Source organism: Bos grunniens, chromosome 22, assembly GCF_055505025.1.
Source record: "Bos grunniens cultivar Pamir isolate PY7600 chromosome 22, Bosgru_T2T1.0, whole genome shotgun sequence".
Lineage (NCBI taxonomy): Eukaryota > Metazoa > Chordata > Mammalia > Artiodactyla > Bovidae > Bos > Bos grunniens.
Window position 1 is genome coordinate 29606762 of NC_141186.1, and position 22202 is coordinate 29628963.

At 39.2% G+C, this 22202-nt stretch overlaps 1 protein-coding gene across 2 annotated transcripts in view; it reads left to right on the plus strand.

The window, feature by feature from the left end:
• The window catches only part of RYBP (RING1 and YY1 binding protein), a 73656-nt gene that overhangs the window by 25128 nt on the left and 26326 nt on the right, over window positions 1–22202 (plus strand). Inside the window, exon 1 of one of the 2 annotated variants that reach the window (XM_086366730.1) lies at window positions 9154–9242. The exons of the other annotated variant lie outside the window; for it this stretch is intronic. Within the exon in view, the coding sequence (XP_086222856.1) occupies window positions 9169–9242 (74 nt within the window). The 5' untranslated portion in view covers window positions 9154–9168. Of the gene's footprint in view, window positions 1–9153; window positions 9243–22202 lie in introns of those variants that run through there. 2 annotated transcript variants of the gene reach the window in all.

Consider the following 22202-nt stretch of genomic DNA (forward strand, 5'->3'; position numbering starts at 1 on the left):
GCTGTAGGTTGTTTAAGTACAAATCAGTTAATTTAGTAGATACAGGTCTATTTATATTCTCTCTTCTTAAGTGAGCTTTGACTGGAAAAGTTCCTTGACACATAGTTCATCTAAGCAGTTGTAAGCATAAAATTGTTTGCAATTTTCCCATAAACTTCTAATTTTTAAGAGTTTGTAAGAGTTGTAGTGATGTCTCTTCTTTCATTCCTGATAGAGTTTTTTTATATTCTTTTTTCCTTGACTTAAATATGTTAACCCCTTTCAAAAACGTAACAAACAGCATAATCCTGTAAGTTAATAGAAAAGTACAGAAGAGTAGTAATAAGTACCCATGTACTCTCACCACTCGGTGTCAATAAATGTTAATATTTTTTTTTTCTACATTTGCTTTGTGTGTGTTAATCACTCAAGTTGTGTCTGACTCTTTGTGACCCCCGTGGACTGTAGCCTGCCAGTCTCCTCTGGCAGGGGAATTGTCCAGGCAAGAATACTGGAGTGGGTAGCCATTCCCTTCTCCAGAGGATCTTCCTGACCCAGGAATCGAACCTGGGTCTCCTGCATTGCAGGCAGGTTCTTTACTGTCTGAGCCACCAGGGAAGCCCCAAATGTTTAAATAGAGAACATTTAGTTGGAGTTGAAATGGTGAGTACACAGGCCACTGTTCCTCAAGCTGGTGTACATCATTCACGTGCATACTTTCCTATTTCTAGTACTTGTTTGTAAGAATTCATTATCAGTGTAATCCTTTTTTCTTTGAAAAATCTGCCTAAATGGTGTACAGTACCTCTCCTTTTGCATCTTTTTTTTCACTCAAGTTTTGTTTGAGATATATCCATGTTGATACTAGATCTGACTTGCAAATTTTAATTGCTGTGTAGTATTTTATTGGGTAAAATATAGCTTGTCTATTCTTAGATAAGTTGCTTCTCCTTTTTCTTTATTACAGATAGCACTGTTGGAAGCAGCTTTGAAATTTTTTCTTGTGATAGTATGTGAGTTTCTTTAGAGATCTTAAGTGGAATTGATGGATTGTAAGATACGAGTTTCTTCAGTATTAAGAATCATAGTCATCCCTGGGAATTACCAGGGGATTGTTTCCAGGAACCTGTGATGATACTAAACTCTGAGAATACTCAAGTGTCTTAAATAAACTGGCATGGTATTTGCATATACCCTACATACATCCTCCTGTGTACTTTAAATAATCTCTAGATTAATTTTAATACCTTATACAAAGTAAATGTTATGTAAATTGTTGCTGTCACACTGCAAATTGAAGTTTTGGGTCTTGGAACTTTTTGGAAATATTTTCCTTTTTTGCAAGTAGTTTCAGTTAGCAGTTGGTTGAATCCGTGAATGTGGAGCCTGCAGATAGAGGGCTGACTGTGTGTTAAATTGTCCTCCAGACTCTTTGCGAGCAACAGATTTCCAGTTTTCATATATAAGGCATACCTTGTTTTATTGTGCTTCACAGGTAATGCATTTTTTTTTTCTTTTTTGACGAATGGAATGTTGTGACAATCCTGTGTCAAACAAGTCAGTTGACATTTTTCTAAAAGCATTTGCTCAGTTTGTGTCTCTGTCACATGTCAGTAATTATTGCAGCATTTCAAACTTTTTCATTGTTAAATGATGATTGTGATCTTTGATGTTACAAATCAAAGATTTTACTATTGCAAAATTTTATGATGTGCTGAAGACTTAGATGATAGCATTTTTAAGCAATATTTTCTAATTAAGGTGTGTATTTTTTCTTAAAGCCCATAACATTTAATAAACTACAGTATAGTATAAACATACCTTTTATATGCACTGGAAAATCAGAAAGTTCAGGAACAAAACCCAGGATATCTCCAGGGTATGTCTATAATGCCAGCAGTGGGATTATCAGATTTAAATTTGAGAGGGGAGAGTGGAATCTATAGGATGGGGAAGGATTTTTCATGGTTTTGATTTACATTTCCTTTGTCAAGAAGGTTAAACATCTTTTCAAACATTTGTTGGCTATTTGAAATCCATCTATATTTGTTAACTATTGAAACGTTGAGAGGGCTTAATCTTCTGAACATACTTCCCTGAGTTATAATTTTGAACTTTGGCATTCCTTTTTTTGTTGAATCTCTTCTCATATTTTCTATCCTTTTGTCTTTAGTTATCTGTTTAGTTCAGGGTGCAAAGGACGACGGTGTGTGCCCATTTTGGTTATCTTTCTATTATAACTACCAGGTAATGTTTATAGTTTTAAATGACTACTTTACAGCTGCTCCTTTCTTTGAAATGGACAGGAAATCTTACCCACTTCTACCCAATCCTCCTTTTCCTGGCAGTTGTCCATTCCATTTGAAGACTACATAGTGCCATCAGTAGGTCACCAGGTTCCAGGGACTGAGTCTCACAGGCTTTTGTTGTTGTTGTTGTTCTTCAGTTGCTAAGTCATCTCCAACTCTTTGCAACCCCTTGGACTGTAGCAAGCCCGGCTTCCCTGTCTTTCATCATCTCCCAGAATTGGCTCAACTCCATTGAATTGAGCCGGTGGAGTTGTCCATTGAGTTGGTGATGCCATCCAACTGTCTCATCCTCTGTCGCCCCCTTCTCTCAATCTTTCCCAGCATCAGGGTCTTTTCCAGTGAGTTGGCTCTTGGTACCAGCTGGCCAAAGTATTGGAGCTTCAGCGTCAGTCCTTCCAATGAATATTCAGGGTTGATTTCCTTTAGGATTGACTGGTTTGCTCTGCTTGCTGTCCAGGGAACTCTCAAGAGTCTTCTCCAGCACCACAATTTGAAAGCATCAATTCTTTGGCGCTCAGCCTTCTTTATGGTCCAACTCTCACATCTGTACCTGACTACTCAAAAAAACCATAGCTTTGACTATACTGACTTTTGTCACAGGCTTGTAGTGGGAATAAACGGTGAAAGAAGATGAAATCAGATTTGCAAAAGACAGGTTGGAAGCAGAATGGCAGTTTATGGTGATACTTCTTTCCACTAACCAGAATGCCCAGATATCCTTATCAGATGCACTTTGTCACATGCCAGGGTACTAAGAACCCAGGTTAGTGATTTGAACTTATTTGGTATACCTGGAATTTGTAACAGATCTGTTTGTGTGCCTTACAGTTTTTTAAAGGCATGGCTTATATACCTTTCTGATTGATAATAAGATTGTTCTTGTTTTTGGTGAAAATTTTAAGTCTACCTCCAGAAATTGTTTGATGTGACTTGGTATAAAAGTTTTAAGTGCTGAATTTCTTTCTGCTGAAAGTTAATGATTGATTTTTGGTGAAAACTTTTCTTCTGGTGAGGAGGCTTATGCCCCATAAAAAAGAATAATGTATAGCAAGACTTAAACATAATGCCTCCTCAGAATATGTGATACATTGGTATTGCACAGTAGTAATATATAGTGTCTTGACTTTTTTTTTTAAACTTGAAAAACCTTTATCCAGAAATACATATAGATTCATTGCAGTTTTAAGAAATACTACAGAGAAATTTCATATATCCTTTACCCTGTTTTTCCCAGTGGTAATATTTTGCATGACTAATACCACTTTTAGAAAATTGACATTGATACAATCCATAGACTTTTTTCAGGTTCCTATATTTATACTCAGACCCCTTTGTTGGTGGTGGGTGTGAAAGAATTTTGTGTATTTGCTTTTTTATAATATTACCACATATGTAGTTTGTGTGACCACTATCACAGTCAAGGCACAGAATAGCCCCATTACAAGAATCCTTCATGCTACTCTTTACTAGCCATAATTAACCACCCGCACCCCCAGCCTCTCTCACAACTACTCAGCTGTTCTCCATCTCTATAGAATGTTATATAAACGGAGTCATACATACGTAATTTTTTGAAATTGGATTTTTTTTACTGATCGTAATTCCTTTGAGATCCATTCAGGTTGTGTGTATCAATAGTTCATTCCTTTTTATTGCTAAGTCGTATTCCATGATATGAATGTACCATAATTGTGACATAGACCCATCGAAGGACATTTGGGTTATTTACACTGTGGGGCTATGAACAAATAGTTTAGTTCGGTCATTCAGTCGGGTCCGACTCTTTGCGAACCCATGGGCTGCAGCACGGCAGGTCTCTCTGTCCATCACCAACTCATGGAGTGTACTCAAGTAAACTCATGTCCGTTGAGTTGGTGATGCCATCCAACCATCTCATCCTCTGTCGTCCCCTTTGCCTCCCGCCTTCAATCTTTCCCAGCATCAGGGTCTTTTCAGATGAGTCAGCTCTTCGCAGCAGGTGGCCAAAGTATTGGGGTTTCAACTTCAACATCAGTCCTTCCAATGAATATTCAGGACTGATTTCTTTTAGGATGGACTGGTTGGCTCTCCTTGCAGTCCAAGGGACTCTCAAGAGTCTTCTCCAACACCACAATTCAAAAGCATTAATTCTTCGGTGCTCATCTTTCTTTATAGTCCAACTCTCACATCCATTCACGACTACTGGAAAAACCATAGCCTTGACTAGATGGACCTTTGTTGGCAAAGTAATGTCTCTGCTTTTTAACATGCTGTCTAGATTGGTCATAACTTTCCTTCCAAGGAGTGTCTTTTTATTTCATGGCTGCAGTCACCATCTGCAGTGATTTGGGAGCCCCAAAAAATAAAGTCAGCCACTGTTTCCACTGTTTCCCCCTCTATTTGCCATGAAGTGATGGGACCGGATGCCATGATATTAGTTTTCTGAATGTTGAGCTTTTGGGTGTTCTTTGGAAAAGTGAAAGTGAGGTAGCTTAGTCGTGTCCAACTCTTTGCGACCCCATGGATTGTAGCCTACCAGGCTCCTCCCTCCATGGGATTCTCCAGGCAAGAATACTGAAGTGGGTTGCCATTCCCTTCTCCAAGGGGATCTTCCCAACCCAGGGATCGAACCTGGGTGTCCTGCATTGCAGGCAGATGCTTTAACCTCTGAGCCACCAGGGAAAGAATGATGCTAAAGCTGAAACGCCAGTACTTTGGCCACCTCATGCAAAGAGTTGACTCATTGGAAAAGACTGATGCTGGGAGGGATTGAGGGCAGTAGGAAAAGGGGACGAGAGAGGATGAGATGGCTGGATGGCATCACCGACTCGATGGACGTGAGTCTGGGTGAACTCCGGGAGTTGGTGATGGACAGGGAGGCCTGGCGTGCTGCAATTCATGGGGTCGCGAAGAGTCGGACACAGCTGGGCGACTGAACTGAATTTTCACTTTCATCAAGAGGCTCTTTAGTTCCTCTTCACTTTCTGCCATAAGGGTGGTGTCATCTGCATATCTGAGGTTATTGATATTTCTCCTGGCAATCTTACTTCCAGCTTGTGCTTCATCCAGCCCAGCGTTTCTCATGATGTACTCTGCATAGAAGTTAAATAAGCAGGGTGACAATATACAGCCTTGACACTCCTTTCCCTATTTGGAACCAGTCTGTTGTTCCATGTCCAGTTCTAACTTTTGCTTCCTGACCTGCATACAGGTTTCTCAAGAGGCAGGTCAGGTGGTCTGTTAGGAGATTTGCCTGTGGGTGTCTGGAAGTCTCTGGTGAAGGCATGGGTTAGTGGTGGCCTGCTGCAGGGTTGGGGGCACAGACTGTAACAGTACATGCCTGGGATCTTTTGAGGGAGGTCACCATTATCTTCATTACCTCCACCATAGTTTGGCCCCAGGTAAACAGCAGGGAGGGAACATGGCCCCGCCCATCAGAAGAAGACCCAGTGTCCCCCCTCAGTCTATCCTGTCAGGAAGCTTTCATAAGCCTCTTATCCTTCTCCATCAGAGGGCTGACAGACTGAAAACCATACTCACAGAAAACTAACCAATCAATCACATGGACCACCGCCTTGTCTAACTCAGTGAAACTATGAGCCATGCTGTGGGACCGTCCAAGCTGGACGGGTCATGGTGGAGAGTTCTGACAAAATGTGGTCCACTGGAGAAGGGAGTGGCAAACCACTTCCGTATTCCTGCTTTAAGAATCCCATGAACAGTATGAAAAAATAAAACTGGTATAAAATTTTTGTGTGGCTTCCCTGGTGGCTCAGATGGTAAAGAATCTGCCTGCAATGCAAGAGACCTGGGTTCAATCCCTCGTTTCCCTGGGAGAAGGGAATGGCTTTCCACTCCAGTATCCTTGGCTGGAGAATTCCATGGACAGAGAGGAGACTGGCAGGCCACAGTCCATGGGGTCACAAAGAGTCAAAAGTGACTGAGTGACTAACACAAATGTTTGTGTCCAGGTTTTTATGTGAACCTAAGTTTGTTTCTCTAGGATAAATGCCCAAGAGTACAATTAGTGGCAATGCATTTTTTTTTTTTTAAACACTGCAGTTAAGACTGGAATATGTATGCTGTGTAGAATTTTCTATACAACATGTCTTAAATGATAAATTGCTACTATCTTGAATTTCCTTTAATTCTAATAAAATTTATATTTGAAAATAGCCTATTGTTTAATTGGTAAATAAAGAATAAGAAGTGAGAAATTTTTGAGAATTTATTTTATAATTTAGAGGATTGGGTTTAAGTTAATAGCATATTGCATTATTTACTATACAGTTCACCCATGAAACGATTCAGTGAGTTTTAGTGAACTGATGCAGTTGTACAGCCACCACTAAAGTCCAGTTTTAGAACACAGCAGCTTAGAAAGGTCCGTCGGACCTGTTTGCAGTGAGTCCTCACTGTCCAGGCAACCATTGATAAGTTTTTAGTCTCTCTATAAATTTCATGGCAGTGGAATAATTCACTATATAGCCTTTTGTATCTGGCTTCTTTCACTTAGTACAGTGTTTTGGAGGTTTGTCCACCTTGTTTCATTATTGTAGTAGTATTTGGTTGCATGGTTAAACCCAAGTTTTCTGTATTTTCACCAGTTAATGAGTTAGGATTGTTTCCAGTACGACTGTTAGGAATGATGCAGCTATAAACATTTGTGTGGTTATTATTATTATTTGTGTGTTGTTTCTCTTGAGTAGATAACTTCGGAGTGGATTGCTGACTTGTATATTTAACTTCTACAAGACTGTCAAAGAGCTTTCCAAAGGGGTTGTACTTCTTTTATATTCCCACCAACAACGTATGAGGGTCACATTTTCTCTACAGCCTCACCAGCACTTGGTTGCACTGTATTGTTATTGTAGTCTTCTTAGTGGCTGTGTTGAGGCGTCGCTGTGGTTTTAGCTCGCAGCCCTGAGGTGACGAGGAAGAGCGTCTTCTCTTGTGCTTGCAGCCGTCTGCGTGTCTTCTCCAGTCCAGTGTCTGTCTACATGTTTTTCCCGTTTAAGAAATTGAGTTGTCTGTGTTTTTAGAGTTGTAAGAGTTCTGTGTTCTGAATACATGTTGTTTATCAAATATATGTGCCTTTTCTTTTTCTTATTGATATGTTTTGAAGGGCACAAGTTTTAAATTTATCATTTTCATCCTCTTAATAGAAAAACATTTTTTAAGAAGGCAGTCTTACCAGTGAAAAAAATATACTTAGGTTGTGACCTTTATTCGTCTGTTTCTAAAATATACTGAGTTCCAGCCTTGATTGTTTTCTTAGTTTTAGCTTCTTTTACCCAACAGTGAAACAACAGCTTATCATACTCAGAGCCTTCTGAAGGTATTATGAATCTTGTGTGAAAAATCAGGTTTTCATCGTTTTACTTTATGGTGAAAAAGTAATAAATAATTCTCCCCCAAAATTCAGGGTAGTGGGGAACCAGTGTCTCTGAACTCTGGAGCTCAGTCACAACTATGTAATTCTCGCTTGAAAGGTATCAAGTTTTTTATCATCATTTTTCCTCTTCATATCTCACTTCTGTCTTAGTTTGACATTGGCTTACTAGTAGTAAATTATTAAGTGCAAGGTAGATCTTGAGTAAATTGTTTTTTTTTTTTTTTTTAATTTGATCAGGAAAGGAATGCAAACTACACCTATTATGGCATTGGAGTTGAATTTTTTACCCACTCATTTTCATAAGCAGAAGGCAGCAGAATGATTCTGTTTAATTGAAAGTGAACTTCTTGGGTGGATTTCAAGATGGGTTCAGGTTAAAGATTATTGGGTACTTTTTCACTGCTTTGCATCAACCATCTTTTATGAATCTCCCTATTCCAGAACAGTCCTGGCTTTGGGTCAGTATGTATTCGTAAATAGATAGCAGACCATATAAGAGACTCTGATAATGAAGATCAGAAACTTCACCTGTGATCACCTCTCAGCTAGGACACTTTTTAGTATGAACTGTGTGTAAACTTCCTACGCATATTTTTGCCTCTAATAGGTAAAATTTTTCTTGCCAAGGAGTAAAATGTCGTATCTAAAGTTGATAATATGGAAAAGTTAACAGGGATTTAGTTGTGGCTTCAGTGAAGGCGTCTTACCTGAAAGAATTGTATGCGGGAGAATGTGTGTAAGCATCCAGGGTGTTGGTGGAGTAACATGTGAAGGTCTCGTGCAGGATCAATCCCAAGAGAAAATTATTGTTCAGTTGTGTCTGACTCTTTGCAACCCCATGGACTGCAGCATGCCAGGTTTCCCTGTCCCTTACTATCCCTGAGTTTTCTTAAACTCGTATCCATTGAGTTGATCTTGCCATCCAACCATCTTATCCTCTGTTGCCCCATTCTCCTCCTGCCCTTAATCTTTCCCGGCGTCGGTCTTTTCCAGATAGTCAGTTCTTTGCATCAGGTGGCCAGAGTATGAGCATCAGCATCAGTCCTTACAGTGAATATTCAGAGTTGATTTTGTTTGTTTCTCTGGTTTGATCTCATGCTGTCTAAGGGACTCTCAGGAGTCTTTTGGGAAGATGTCTTTGTTTTGCATTATACACCATGCCATGGAGGTTGATCTTTCAGACGTGGAACACCTGTTTGTGCAGATATTTACTTGTTGCAGTCTTCCCCAGCATGGTTGATTGCACAGAAGTAAAAATATGGGAAAGTATTTTAATAAGCATGCTATAATCTTTCAAACATCTACTCTCTAGAGGTTTTGCCAGAAATGTATTTCAAGTAAGTAATCATCTTCAAGCCTTCTAATGTGATAGATCCTGCTGAGTTAACCACAAACTTTTTGGGTTAGGCTGCAGTTAGCCAAGCAGCACTTAGTTGTATAGGCAGTCTCATCCTGTCCTATTACCAACCACATCTGGTAAACTGAGGACCCTCCAACCTAGTTTGGATGCCTTCTCTCAATTACGAACCAGGGTGCGTGTTTTGCGGACTGTTGAGAAAATGTGGAGAGTTAACAAGCAGGTGAGTGGACTTCCTGTCTTTAATTTTCTTCCTCAAAGTAATGGTGTTGCTCTCACTGACCATGTTTTAACTATATGATTTAATGAGGTTTTCTTCACAGCGTTTACAGCTGGTGATTTTTATCTTTCTGTTTTTGATACCCTTGTTTGTCAGTGTCAGTGCCAGAGTATGCAGGAAGAGTGTTTGGGGAAGGAATTCTGATTTGATCAGGCAACTTGAACTGCTGTATCTTTAGGCTGCTCTACTCCACTTAAGCATGGACATGCATTTAAAAGGTGAATCTGCTAATAAATAATGGAACCCCATTTGCTACAATATAGAAAAAGTGTTAGATGATCTATTGTCCTTTATTTGTACCGTTCGTGTAGCTGCATAAGGGTCAGTTGGGACCTTTCTGAGTCTCTTGAGTGATAAAAGTGACCCATCTTCCCTTTGCCTCCCTGGAGATCTTGTCCTTTAAAGTTGCCAAGGTGCGTGTGTCATCCTGGTTTTATGGGCCATGGGGCATCCTCTGTTTACATTTGGTTCTGGAGATAAATGTTGAGGTGACTTCTCATCATGGATTCACAAATTGGCTGAATCATCCTTAATTTTTGCTATTTGTTGGTCTTAAGTTTGTCTCTTGGGCTAAAGTTGATTGGTTCCTCATTTATCATATATAAGTTGTATTTAAGTTTGTGTTCTGAAGTGTGTGTGTATTAGTAGCTTAAAATATATACTTTAAAGTCTCTAAATCACGGCAAAAGTTTGAGTAATAATCACTATTAAAACCTGTGACACCAAAAATAAATGGCTTTGGCTTGAGCCAAGTAAGTTCAAACTTAGCTCGTTCTAAAAGTATAAATGAGACATGAGATGTTAATAAGTTGAATTTATAAAGTGTTTTCTTATAGAAGCATTAAAGATGAAATTCACATTTTATTTCTACCTTTTTGAAAAGTTACTACAAATGAGATACCTATAGGTTCGATGGTCTTAGCATATTTCTCCTGATAGTAGTCAGTTTCTCGCTGACTTGAGCAACAGTGTCACTAAAAAGTAAACAAATCTAAAAGTATTTTCAGACTTTAAAAAAGTTGACATTGAAATGTAAACAGATAAGCTTAGTTCTTACAATGTGTGTTCAAGTGGATATAAACATTGAATTTGGGAAGCGTTATGAAGTAATGCTTCTTCTTCCCTATTGCTCCTATTGCTAATTATCACTCCATTATAAAGTCCTTTTTTTTCCTTTGAAGTGGTGTGTATCACCTATAAAGAGGACTAATCGTGAAGGGAAATGGAGAGTGCCTGCAAAGGCCTAAATATGGGATGTGACTCTCAACTTGCCCTGGCTTTTGTTTCTGAGCTATAAAATAAGAGGCTTACCCTCACTTGATCTCAGTAGTGCTTTGCGGTTCCAAATCCTTAAATTCATGGGTTCTGAATGTTTTTTACCTAGTTTTATTCTAAATAAATAACATCATCTGAGATGCTCAGCAATTAAATTATTTGCAAATATTGTACAGTTGTGGATTTAGCATATCTTACTGCTTCCCCTGCCACCCTAAGAAAAAACTATAACACCATTGGAAATTTCTTGCCATCTATTAGCTTTTAAATAAGAGCAGAAGCCTCAGGTTGAGTTTCTATACATATACTCTGTATAGAATACATACACATTCTGTATGTGTTCTGAACAGATACACATTCTGTGTACAGTCCTAGGATAACTAAATGCACAAAATTCTTAAACCCAACTGACTTTCTTAATGGTTCTGAAGAGAATTGAACTCTACTGCTCTAAGGCTTGCATTGGAGGTAGTGAATTACCTTCTCCTTCCTTCATGCACTCACAGTGATATTAGTTTATGTATGTATACACACGCACACGTATTCCTATCTGCATCTTTGGGAGACTTGAGAAGATGATACAATCATTTTTTGTGTGCTCTGTGGTTCAAGTTGAGAAAAGCTGTGGACACTGATGTGGTGTAATCGATTCTCATGTGAATTTACAAATGCTTGACAAAAGCCTGCAGCAGAGATGTTCTGTGTACTTAAGAAATCAGCACCTGGCATATGCTTTTAGTTTTCCAGGAACCCAAACACTCAGTGAACACCTACAGTCCTTTCTATCACTGGTGATCATGTGCTTTGGCTGCCCAGATTTTTTGGAGTTCCCCACACTTAAAAACTTGTTTGTCTCTCCCCTTGCATGTTTCCCCTCCTCGGAATGTTCCCTTTGTTCACTGGTTCATTGACTGAAAACTCCCTAGTCAGCTTCTGTTACTCATCTCCCGGTACAGAGTTAGTTTTCCCTCTTTTGTGCCCCAATACCTGGCCTTGTAACCATCTTTCACATTTGAAAAATAGTATTTTACAGCAGCATCTCACAACCCCATCCTTATCCATCCCCAGAGGGACTGTTAGACTTGTCAACACCTGATGTGTGTTGGTTGAATATGGAATAATCCATTTACACTCTCTTGCTCAGTGTAGATATGATAGGCATTTATAGTACGGTTTTGCAGCAGTGTATCTGAGTAGCAAACAGCGGAGTGTTTTGGTCCATGTGCATATAGAAACGCAGTCTTGGCTTTGTTAATACCACACTCAAATCACCTGAGCCCCATAACTGCTATTACCAGCTGACAAAAGCATAAAGACATTGGAAAACAGCTTAAGTGATGCAAAGGCTGCATACGTCAAATACAGGTATGTTATTAGTGGCATAGAACAAGGCAGAAAGAACTTTAAAAAAATAAAATAGAGCTTCAAAGGAGGTACATACCCAGAAAACCTAAAATGAAATGGCTTATACTGTCACTTTGAGGCCTTCCCAGGTGGCTGAGTGGTAAAGAATCTGCCTGCCAATGCAGGAGATGCAAGTTCAATCCCTGGGTTAGGAGGATCCCTGAAGGAGAATATGGCAACCCACTCCAGTATTCTTGCCTTGAGAATCCCATGGACAGAGGAGCCTGGTGGGCTACAGTCCACAGGGTCGCAAAGAGTAGGACCTTACTTAGTGATTATATATTATATAGATATTATGTATATCTATGTATATTACATAGATATATAGAACAGCTTTAAAAAGTCAGTACCATTCTTGGGCCTCTCATAGTTTTCTCATTTGTGAAACTGTTGTTTTGAGAGAATTGTTTGATGCTGTATGAGCAAGTGTGTTGAAAGTGAGAAAGCAACAAAATAGAAGTGTGAAGTATTAGTGAAACCGGAACAGATTCTGGAGTTTGAATTGTTGAGAAGTTTCTAGAATTGTCACCTCTTTTCTCAAAGAGGTTAATACATAAGGCCTTGCATATAGTGAATGTTCAATAAATATTTCTTGAGTCAAGCAAACAAGTGAGGCTTGGGGATATAATGAACAAAAATGACACCGTGGCTTGGATTGGAGTGCAAAAAGAGTGGTCCAGGCCAAAGAATCTTCCAGAGAATGTCTAGAAGTGCCAGTGCTATCTGGCAATGAATTGTGATGGTAAGAACTTAGATCTGGCTTCTAGGGCATGAGGGAACTCATGCTGACACTTTGAGGGACCTGCTGCTGCTGCTGCTAAGTTGCTTTAGTCGTGTCCGACTCTCTGCGACCCGTGGATGGCAGCCCACCAGGCTCCCCCGTCCCTGGGATTCTCCAGGCAAGAACACTGGAGTGGGTTGCCATTGCCTTCTCCAATGCATGAAAGTGAAAAGTGAAAGTGAAGTCGCTCAGTTGTATCCATCTCTGCGTGACCCCATGCCCTGCAGCCTACCAGACTCCTCCATCCATGGGATTTTCCAGGCAAGAGTACTGAAGTGGGGTGCCATTGCCCTCTCCTACTTTGCAGGAGGGAGTGGTGTAATCAGTGACAGCGAATGAACTTTGACACTCCTTGTGATAAACTGAAGACAGGACAATACTAGAGGCCTGAAGTTTGTAGAAAAAATAGCTTAGGTGAGCTGTACTTTGATCCACAGTGGGAGGTGGAATAATAACCGTTTATTGAGGGACCATTATATGCTACCCAGGCGTATACTTTTTTATCTTCACAGAAGCCATGGGGATACCTAGTATTACTGCCATTTTAAAGATGAAGATAGACATAACCCATCCGGAACATACGGAGTCAGTATGATGTATTAACTCCAGTTGCAGAGGAAGGTGTTACATGACAGGGAAAAGTGGGAATGGGTGAAAATTCCTGTTTGTTGTTATTACTCAACATTGTCTTACTGTGAAGAAGGATCTTTAACCACTTTGGAAATTCATACTACCAGTTCATTTGATAATGAATGGTGGGGTAATGTAAAGATCCTGAATTGGGGTAGGAAAAACAACAAATACATACATTGGAAAGTAAAACTAAGAGCTCTGTCCAGTAACTAACTTGCCACTTGAGTAACCTAAGTATATATTAACCACCCAAAGAAGAAATGAAAGTAAAATTTTAGTCCTTGAAGTATTTGATGGTGTCCACTGTGTGTTTTATTCTGCAGAGCCCCTACCTAGAACAGATGATGTTTTCCTCTCTGATGTCTTCACACTTCTTTACTTTACATAGATCTTAGAGGTTTATACGCAGCAATCCACTTCATTTAAGCTTTCTATTTCTTCATGCAAATCACCTTTTTAATTGCATTTCTTTCTGAAATGCTTCTGTCAGCTGGTCACCTTCCTTCCCTCAGTCACCCCAGAGATTTGAATCAGGTAGATTCCTGTTGTATTGAGGTGCAGCTGTTCTATAGGGAGTCATATGATTTATTGCAGCATACTGCTAGTACTCTTTTGCCTGTTTATTCACCAGTTTACTGAATGAGATCTGCCTGCTTGCAGGAGATGTGGTGGGCTTGTGGGTTAAGAGTCAGATATGACTTAGCGACTAAACAGCAAAATGCAGTGTTTAGCTTGCTTAAGATATTTTATCTTGTTTTTTTACTTTATATGTTCTGAATATTTTTATTTATATATCTAGACCATAATCTCCAAAAGGGAACTGTAATATCTTCCACTTGTTTGGCATTGAATCCAATGTGAGCAGGCTCATTAAAAAAAAAAAAAGTTGTAATAAGGAACAAACTTAGTCATTCTGGTTTTGTGTGTGTTTTAAGCTACACCAATTGGATGAAATAATAAAGGCAAAGGAAATTTGCCTATTGCTGAGTTTATAGAAACAACTTTTAAGTACCACATGAAAAGCACTGTATTTGTAAAAGATGCCTGATGTGTTATAAAATAATTTTGACTTTTTTCTGCCAGTTCTAAGATTTATATTAAGTTAAAATTTTAAACACAAAGACATACTATTGCCTTAATGGTGGTGATGATGGAATAGAACACATTTCCAAGAATGCAGCTGTTGTTAAAAGAAGGACTTCTACTGGATGGCATTTTCAAGTCATTTCATTTTTTCAAAGTGTAATTTTCGGGAAGAAAATAAGAGTATGCATGAAAATTGTTGTTTATTATGTCATCAAAATGTGGAATGGGATATTCTTGTTAATAAATTTAAAGAAAAAAAAAACATTTTATGTATGTTTGCAGCTTAGAAGTTTAGAGGTGAGAGGCATTTGGTGAGCAGACATTGTTTTTTATTTCATTAATTCCTTCAAGACTCCTCAAGACATGTGATGTTAGGCTGAAAGTTCATGTGCTCCATCTTTCAGGCACTCTGCCCAGGGTCCAGCCTGTCGCTAAGAGAAGTAAAGACATTAAGGATCCCAGTAATCCACTGTCCCATCGATCTGTGTATTCTGATCAGTGGAACTGGGAGAAATTGTGGGCATTAAGGGCTACAGACAGTGAAAGGCACTTCTGCCATTGAGGTGAGACTCTTTAAATGGAAAATGACTTCAAATAATGGTGCCAAGATGGTGTCATTTACAGTTGGCCCGGGTTCATCTTAGAATGGAAAGTTCTTGGAGAGAGCTAATTTTTCTCATTGTGTCACCTGTAATTGTTCTTAGAATGGCTTCACTTTTAAAACAGAGAAAGTGAAAATTGCATTGCATTTTTTGAGATAATTGTCACCAAATTCTGATTTTTTTCATATGTAAAACTGCCTGCTTGAAATCTTTATGCTTTAGTGCGTCAACCTCACACCTCTGGAGAGATGCACAGAGAATCCACAGTTGCCAGAGAAATCTAAAATTACTCTGAAGTTGCATTTGATTTTGAATTATTAAAAACATTACCATTGTATATAACCAGGATTGAGGGATAGAATCCTATTATTACAGATATCGACTAGCAGTTTTCTTATATAACAAGCATAAGCTATAGTTAAAGTCTCTCTGCTTAAACTCAGGCAATTTTAATAGCTTAAGAGTTGACCTACATTACTTTGTATTTGAGTTCCTAAGACTGTTCCATGTTTGCAGCTTCAGGAGCAGTTTTGAGTGCCCTTCTTTCCTCCCATTCTTGGTGTCCTGCTGTCTAATATTCTCTGTTGATTTCTCAGAGCTTTTTGCTGTAGATGGCAAGTAGACACAAATCCAGTGCTTTCCTTTCCCCTGGTTTTTTTTTTTTTTTTTTCCTTTTCCTTTTTGGCTGATAATGAAGGTTGGGGGGAAGCTTTTCTCTTGAACAGAAGTCACCCTTCTTGTTTTGTCTGACATTTATAGATTTTACTCCTTTCCCACAATCAAGAGTTTTGACTCGTATTCAAGACTGAACTTACTTTCAGGGTGGTTCTTATTACTCTAGTTCAGCACCTCACTCCATCTCCACCTCATTTTTTATACCAGGTTGCTTGTTTGAAAAGGATCTGAAAGGAATGAGTGTGGTTCCTGGGTCTCAGGTACTCAGATCTATGTTTTGGGACCCCAGCAATTGGGTTAAGTCTAGGAGGAATTAGGGGGCAATGTCTAGCAGTTAAGGAAGGGCTATGAGAAACATGGGGCTATTTCTGAGAAGCTTGTTAGGAGAGTTTATTCCTAAAATGGCTGTCCATGTAGACTTCACATTAGAGTCTCCTGGGGAGCATGGTTCCTTTGCCTAGATGGGCTCCATCTCAGACCCATTGAGTCGGTGTCTCTGTTGGTGGGATTGGAGCCTCATTATGCTTTCTAGGCTGCCTTGTTGATTTTAATGTGCAGTTGGTATTGACAGTTTCTGATCTAAAGGGTAAACGTAGTAGTTGGCAATCAGTGATATGAATCTGGTAGGATTGTCTACCAAAGCTATTCCTCCTTTAGCAGTTTGTGTCTTTTAATATTTCAGCATATTCCTGTTGTTGAACTCAACTTTTCATTAAACTAGTGAATTTTACTTTTCTATAAAATAGTATGTAGTAGACAGTACAGAGGACTTAGAGTAGTTGAGTACCTGCTCCCTGAATAATAGTGGGGATCTGGCTCTCTGCCTGGCCTTCTGGTCTCATCTTCTGATGCCCAGTCTGCAAATCTGCCACCTTGGTCTTCCTTTAGTATGTCCTAACAACGTACTATTAGCCTTCTGACTATAGGGCCGTTTCTCCTGTTTTCCCTACCTGAGACTGCCTCTGTTTGACTCCTCCACCACCACCCATCTCTGGTTAACTCCATCAGTCTACCCCAAAGCCACTTTTTTGAATATGCTCTCCATGTTCCTGTGCTTTCTCAGTTGTAATTTTCTATGTATGTGTGTGGTTATTTGCTACTTTGATTCCCTGTTTAGACCTAGCTGTTTAAGAGCAGGGATCAACCTGTTTTTACCCACTATTGGTTGTGTCTAGCATCTAGCACACGGCTTGAAACACTGCGTGCGTTGAATGAGTGAATTAAAGTGGCGGTGTAACTGGACACAAATTCCGTAGTCTTGTATGTGTCTATAGAACCAAGTAAATAGGACAGCTGACAGGAACTCAGAGACTTCTGAGGCTGGAGATACTGAGGAGCATATAGGTTTTATCTTAAAGCTTTCAGGAGTGCTGTTTTGAGGATTTTGGATCCCCATTTGAGCTCTGCACATTTGCTCTGGTTTGGAAGGGAGAGAAATTGTGCTAGGTATTTGTCTTCCATGGGCTTTGCAGGATGGATGATCAAGAGTCAATATGGAAAAATAGTGGTTTATAAACAGTGATTATTTCTAGAGGAATTGTTATTCAGTGGTAGCAAATCTTATGGATACAGATTAAGCTTTTTTGGGTGCTTTTGTTTTCTTTTAAGGAAATGGGGATAATTCACACCTTGGGTTTAGAATTGGCAGGCAAACCAATTGTTTATTAAGCCACCTGTTTATTAATAGCAGAGAAGTCTGAGGGTACATGTCTAATATTTAGGAATCTATTTTCACATATCTGTGAATGTTAATTTCAGAATATTTACATGAGTTTTATAAGGAAGGCACTGTTATGGAATAAAAAGAGCAAGACCACTATACCCAGGAGTTAGACAGTAAATAACAGTTAAACCTTTGGTAGATTACTGAGTATCTACATTTCATTTTTGTCATCTGTAAAATAGAAGAAATTGAACTAAATATTTTCTAACTGGGAAGAACTGAGAGAACATTGTTACCTACAGCTCTTTTTTTTTTTTGGTCTGAATTTACCCTACCTTACAGCTTAAATGAAAACAAAATGAAAGATAATCATAGATGCACGTCCCTTAATTCCTGCTTTTAATTGTCCAGGGAATAAAATGCATAGTGATTCATCAGTGTTATTTGCTAATGACCAACCTTGCAGGAAGCCTGAGGCTTAAGCTCACTGGAAAGTATTAGCAAAGCCACAGTATTCAGGACAGTAGAATGAAGACCTTTCTGGGATCTTGGTAGCCAGCTGTTCTGAAAAGTTTCCAGGCAAAAATCACCCTCCATGGCTTAGGTAGAGCTTTAGGGGGTCACTTTAGAACTTGTACGCATACTGAGGTGGGCTTTTCAAGTAACAGAACATGAGACTTTACCCATAGATGCCTCTGCTTGCCCACCCTACAAGGGAATGGTTGACCTGGTCTAAGCGCCTACGTTGTTTTCACGTTTCAGGACTTAACCTCTGTATATGGCCACTCGTATCTGGGCCCTCATCACAAAATTCCTCCTCCAGCTTATTTTGTTCAGCTTCCCCCCCAAATCTCCCCTCCCCCAAATTACTGATAATAATGTAAACAGTCTGTTTGTCCCTAAATTCTCTTCTTAAGGGTCCAGTGGCCCTAAGTGAAGACTGTTGCCTTTGGTTTTTAAAAGTATGAGGAAACCATGGGAAACTCAGCCAAAATTTGAATTTCAGGTGATTAGAGTGACAATGTCAGTGCCATATATTCTTTTTCCTAGTCCTAACTTTCCGCTTTGGCCTTTCATTATATATTTTATGTGTGTGTGTGTGTGTGTGTATATAAAATCTCTGATTAAGAAAATTTATCATCCACTTCCTTCTTTGTGGTATACAATGGAAGTAGAATAAAGGTTCAACTTTTAAAGAAATTTTTAAGTTTTCTTAAAACATTGAATTTCTCTAAGGTACTTAGTATTTTTTAGTTTTTTAAGAATTTTACTTCAGTATGGACTCCAGATATATACACAGCTTTATGTTAAGTATATCTAAAGTATTAAAAGACTTTAAACAGTATTAATATCATTCTTGGATTGAAACTGAATCCTTACCTGTCACCAGATGAGAGATAGACAATGGAGTCTTTCCTAAAAGCTTTCAACCACTAAACAGGAAAACTGTTAACCAAGGGAATGCAAGACTATGTATAATTTCACAGTGAGTAGCCAGCTATCTGTTTGTGGCAGATGTAGCTTGATCCTGTTGTTTTTCCTGTGGGGGTTTTCAGGGTCATTGGCGCACCAGACTGATTTCAAGTGCTGTCAGTGATATTTCCACTTAAGGGAGGACATTTACCAAGAAACCTTTATTGGGGGGAAAAGATTTCTAATGAGAAAATTAATGGCTCTCTAATTTTAGAGACAGAGACAAAACATTGTCTTTTAAGGCAAATTAAGCAATGAGAGTGGCATTCCCTTTAGATAACATTTCACTGACTTTTTAGAGACTTTTCCTAATAAAAGAGCATAAGCAAATTGTGTTTTTCAAACCTTAATTTCTTTCCATTGTCCTGCAACACTCCCCTTTTAACTATAAGAACACCTGCTTACCACCTAATAACAGTTATGTAGACACAATGAGATTATTTTAGGCTTCTTCATATATGTTTTAAATATGAGTCATGAGGATCTGAAGAGTTGACACGAGGTCAGAGCTGAGTTACTTACATTAATTATTGAATAAGATTCACTCCTGGCTTCCTTGAATTAACCATTATTCCCTCTAGAGTAGATCTGATGAGACTGTATAATCTTAAAGGTTTTGTAGAAAATAGATGTATTTTAACATGGAACATGCATTCTCTTTCCTAGACATTTTTCTTTTAAACTGTTGTCTATTTGGGAAATGTAGGAGGTATGTGTCCATGTGTGAACTGTTGATATCTATTGCTGTGTAACAAGTTATCCTCCAAATAGCAACTTAAATGTTATCTCACAGCTTTTTCAGTTTTATTGAGGTACAATTGACTTACGTATAAACACACACAAATAGCACTGTATATAAGTTTAAGGTGTATAGCATGACTTGACTTAAATATATTGTGAAATGATAATTACAGTAATTTTTGTTAGCATCCGTCATCTCAGATACCAAAAAAAGGGAAAAAAATATTTTTTCCTTATGAGAATTTAAGAAGGCTCCCTCTCAGCTTTTCAGATTACCACACAGGAGTGTTAACTACAGTCATCGTGGTGTGTGCTGCATCCTCAGTGCTTACTTTACTTTATTACTGGAAGTTTGTGCCTTTTTACTGCCTTTATCCAATTCTCACACCTTTAAAAAGGCTTAGGAATCTGAGAGTGGTTTAGCTGGGTGATTCTGGCTCAGGGTCCCTAATGAGATTGTATCAAGATGTTGGATGGGGCTGCAGTCATCTGAACGCTTGACTGGGGCCAGAGGATCTGCTTTTCTGGATGACTTCTTGTGTGGCTTTGCTGAACACCTGTCGGTTGGCAAGGCAGGAGGTCTTAGCTGCTCATCACATGAACCTCTTCTTAAGGCCTTGTAAGCATCCTCAGTACATGACTGCTGGCTTCTTTCAGCGAGTGGCCCAAGAGAGCAGGGAGGATGCTGCAGGCCCCTCCTATTCTCGGCTCAGAGCACCTGAGTCCCATTCTGTCCGTTAGATGCCTGTTAGGACGTGAAGGGACAGAAGGAAGGTATGGCAGTAGGTATCTTTTGGCGGAATTAGGAGCACTAGTTTGTTTGGCTGGTATATTTGTGTCTGGATTTTGTTGGTGACATGGTATGTGTTTGAAGAGCCTGTGCTTTTGAGGAGTGTGTGGTTTTCTATGAAGTGGATTTGGGAGATTGTTCAAGGGGTGTGAGTGGACGTGAATGTGTCTGTCTGAAGGGGTATGTGCTGGTATATGTGAAGTGAGATTGAGGTAAGGTAACAGTGGGATGCTGTCTTTATCAGGAAGGAAGACTGATTGATTGGTGGGATAAGGTAGACTCTTCACTGTCTCAGGTGGGTTGAGATTTCATTTGGAGGCCTCCAAGAGGCATTTCTCCTTTTGGACGGTGCCTTTGCCGTGAACTGGAAATATTTTGTCACACAAACGCGCGCGCGCACACACACACACACACACACACACACGTTGATAGGCCCTTGGACAGCAGGGAGATCAAAGCAGTGAATCCTTAAGGAAATCAACCCTGAACATTGATTGAAAGAACTGATAATGTCGCTGAAGCTCTAATACTTCAGCCACCTGATGTGAAGAGCCAACTCATTGGAAAAGACCCTGATGCTGGGAAAGAAAGATTGAGGGCAAGAGGAGAAGGGGGCGACAGGATGAGATGCTTGGATGTCCTCACCGACTCAGTAGTCATAGGTTTGAGCAAACTCTGGGAGATGGTGAAGGACAGGGAAGCCTGGCGTGCTGCAGACCTTGGGGTCACAGAGTCAGACACAACTTAGCAACTGAACAACAGCAAAAACATGTATTTAATATGGATGTCCTTTGTACAAGCCTGTTGAATTTGTCTCACCCAAGCTACCCATTTTCACCTATTTCCATCACCTTAGTCAAGGATCTGTTTGAAGTATCACCAAACTCTTATATTAACATTTTCAGATTGGGCCTAGTGGATTCGGTTATGAAAGAGATTAAATAAGTCGAAACATATTCCAAAGCATTTCTATTTTGAGAGAACTTTAAAATGCAGATTTTGAATTCAGGGCTATTTGCCCATGGTGTCACAGGAGAAAAGAAACAGAACATCCTGTAATACTAGACGATTGGTGATTTTTGTTAGTCTTCAAGCTAACGGTTTATAGAGGCTTAGATTTCAAAAGAGAATAAGTAAAAACTATTCTTACATCACAAAATACTTGCAGTTTATTAGTTAGGGAAATTAATACGCAAGCAGAAACTCAAGAATAGACAAGCAAGTTTGAACTTAAACTCTGTGTTAATTCTTCTCTAATAAAAGGTAATGGAGGGACCAAAGTGGAAAGGGAAAGATGGAAAGGTTCTGGGATGTGGGTGTTCTCTCACACCCTAATGGGAATAATGTTGGTGACTATATAGAAAAAAGGTAGGATGGCATTGTGTTCAGTCATTTTCCTTTAGCTAAGTGTTTGGATACTGTTCAAGGACTGTCTTAAATTCAGTATTTGCGGTTTTCACAATTGATAAAGAGAAAAATGGGACAGCTTCAATGATACCATCCTGAGATTTTATAAGTCCCAGATGGAATCTCATCCCTGTAGTTCTTGTTTGTCTTTATATAAACTAGTGTTTGTTGTACCTGTCTTAACTATGGGATCTACAAATCTTTTGAAGTTAAACCCTGACATTTACTTGTGGGCACTTTTTTCTGAGTAGATTAATATTTACCATATTTGCAAAAGTTTGCAAGAAGGACCCACACCCACCCAGGTTAAGAACTGCTGAAGAATTTACTTGCAACATGCATAGTGTTCTTTATCTCTGTTTCCTCAGCACTT